Source organism: Magnolia sinica, chromosome 6, assembly GCF_029962835.1.
Source record: "Magnolia sinica isolate HGM2019 chromosome 6, MsV1, whole genome shotgun sequence".
Taxonomy (NCBI): domain Eukaryota; kingdom Viridiplantae; phylum Streptophyta; class Magnoliopsida; order Magnoliales; family Magnoliaceae; genus Magnolia; species Magnolia sinica.
This window is the reverse complement of record NC_080578.1, coordinates 48594390-48596556: the sequence shown is the minus strand read 5'-3', so window position 1 is coordinate 48596556 and position 2167 is coordinate 48594390. Positions and strand designations below refer to the sequence as shown.

At 38.8% G+C, this 2167-nt stretch overlaps 1 protein-coding gene across 1 annotated transcript; it reads right to left on the bottom strand.

Moving 5' to 3' along the window:
- Positions 1-459: 459 nt before the first annotated feature.
- LOC131249618 (uncharacterized) lies at positions 460-918 on the bottom strand. The gene is made up of 2 exons (XM_058250411.1): positions 674-918; positions 460-598 (listed from the first exon to the last, which is right to left on the bottom strand). Exons 1-2 carry the CDS (start codon positions 916-918, stop codon positions 460-462), a joined length of 384 nt encoding a protein of 127 aa, XP_058106394.1.
- Between the last annotated feature and the right edge of the window lie 1249 nt (positions 919-2167).

Below are 2167 nucleotides of genomic sequence, written 5' to 3'. Positions count from 1 at the left end.
ATCATTGGTGTTTTTCATTGACTTACTTGAATTTGATATGCTTTGAAGGCCTGCACTTCATTAATACTCAAAGAGAAATACAATATAAAAAAAGAAATACAGAGTTCTGCCTTTGTATGCTCTTGCCTGCCCCCTTTTGATTGAGAAGAATTATGTTGTGAATCTTCTGAATCAAATCTGCACATATATTCAGGGATGATATATTTTTATGAAACAGGCATTCACTGGTATACTTATGCCACATCCATCTTGATCTACCACCCGATAAGCCGCATTAGAGTACACTTCAGATATTATGTATGGGCCATCTCATTTAGGGTCAAACTTGCCCCCTGTCTTGCGAGTGACCACTATCGGTCTTTTCAGCATCAATACCATATCACCTCTTTTGAAGGAGCGATGCTTGACCTATCTGTCAAAAGCAGCAGAGATTCTTTCTTGATAGAACTGTAATCACTGCTAGGTCGTTAATCGCTTTTCATCTAGCAAATTCAACTCTGCCGGCCTGATCTTAGCATTTTCATCATCAGTAATCGACTGATGTACTGTCATTTTGAGTGATGCAACTTGAACTTCAATGGGGATAACAACTTCAATCCTGTAAACCAAAGAATATGGTGTTGCTTTCGTAGCAGTATAGTGAGTAGTTTGATAAGCCCATAGAGCTTCTTACAACTTCTCATCCCAATCGCGTTTGTTTCCTGCAACTGTTTTCTTCAATATTTTCACAATCATCTTTTTGAATGCTTCGGCCAACCCTTTAGCTGGTGGGTAGTAAGGTGTTGAGAATGAATACTGGATATCAAATTTTTGGCACAATTTCTCCATTCCCCTGTTCTTAAATGGGGTCCCATTATCAGTGATGATCTTCTTCGGAATACCGTAACAGTATATTATTGCACGCCGTATGAAATTCATGACATCTGTCTCTTTGATAGTTCTCAACGCGATGGCTTTAGTCCATTTTGAGAAGTAATCTATGGCTATAAAAATGTACTATTTTCCTCTAGATGATGATGGGTTTATAGGACTGATAACATCGAGTCCCTAAGCTACGAAGGGCTAAGAAGCTACTGACTAATGCAAATCTTCAGGGGGTACATGTATGACATCACCATGTATTTCACATTTGTGACATTTTCATGCATAATCAATTGCGTCGTTGAACATTGTAGGCTAGTAATACCTCATTCGACGTACTCGGTGAAACAAATTTCTACTAGCCTGATGAGCCCTGCATTCCCCTGAATATGCTTCGCGCAACATTTGATTCACTTCTTTTGTATCCAAGCATCTCAACAACATCTCATTATAAGACTTTCTGTAAAGCTCTTCATTACACAATGAATTTCTTCACCCTTTGCTTTATTTGCAACTTTTGCGCTAGATCCTCCTGCAAGATATTATATTTGAGATAATCTACATAAAGCTGGCGCCAATCATCAATTGTAATCTCCAAACATGACACAGGAAATACTTCAGCAAATTTAACATCTTTGGCAGGCGGCAAAAACCTTCTTTTTTTTATTGTTACTTGGAGAGGGCTTCGATTAGGATAGGCCAAGGCTGCAGCCAAACTAATCAAGGCGTCTGCCCTTGCATTCTCTGATCTCGGTATATGCTTGATTTCAACATCTTGAAATTGCTTTAACAATTGTTACACATGACAATAATACAGGAGGAGCTCTTGCTTCCTTATTTTGAATTTTGTCGTAAGTTGGTTTATCACTAGCTTAGAATCATCAAAAATCCGTAACGCTTTTATCTTCATTTCTTGAGCTATTTCCATCCCTATAATGAGAGCTTAATATCCAACTTCGTTATTAGTGCACGTTGCACCTAACATAAAGGAATATGGCAGCAGGTCACCTTGCGGACTATAAATATTACCCCAGGACTCGTTCATGAAGTTCTAGAAGCATCGTCGAAGTACATTTTCCACAAACTAGGCAATTCTGTCATCATTACCTGCTCATCTGGAAAGTCATCACTGATCATTTCGTTATCCAACATAGGGTGGGCTGCTAGGAAATCTGCCACTGCTTGTCCTTTTACTACTTTTGTCAGTTCATATGTGATCATATATTCTGACAATAAAAGCATCCACTTGGCCAGTCTCCCTAACAGCATTAGCCTTATCATTAAGAATTTTAGAGGATCCGCTCGC

Coding starts and splice junctions, on each gene's coding strand:
- LOC131249618 (XM_058250411.1), bottom strand. CDS start 918: ATGAATTTCATACGGCGTGCAATAATATACTGTTACGGTATTCCGAAG. Junction 599..673: donor CGCGATTGGGATGAGAAGTT/GTAAGAAGCTCT, acceptor TTTGGTTTACAG/GATTGAAGTTGTTATCCCCA.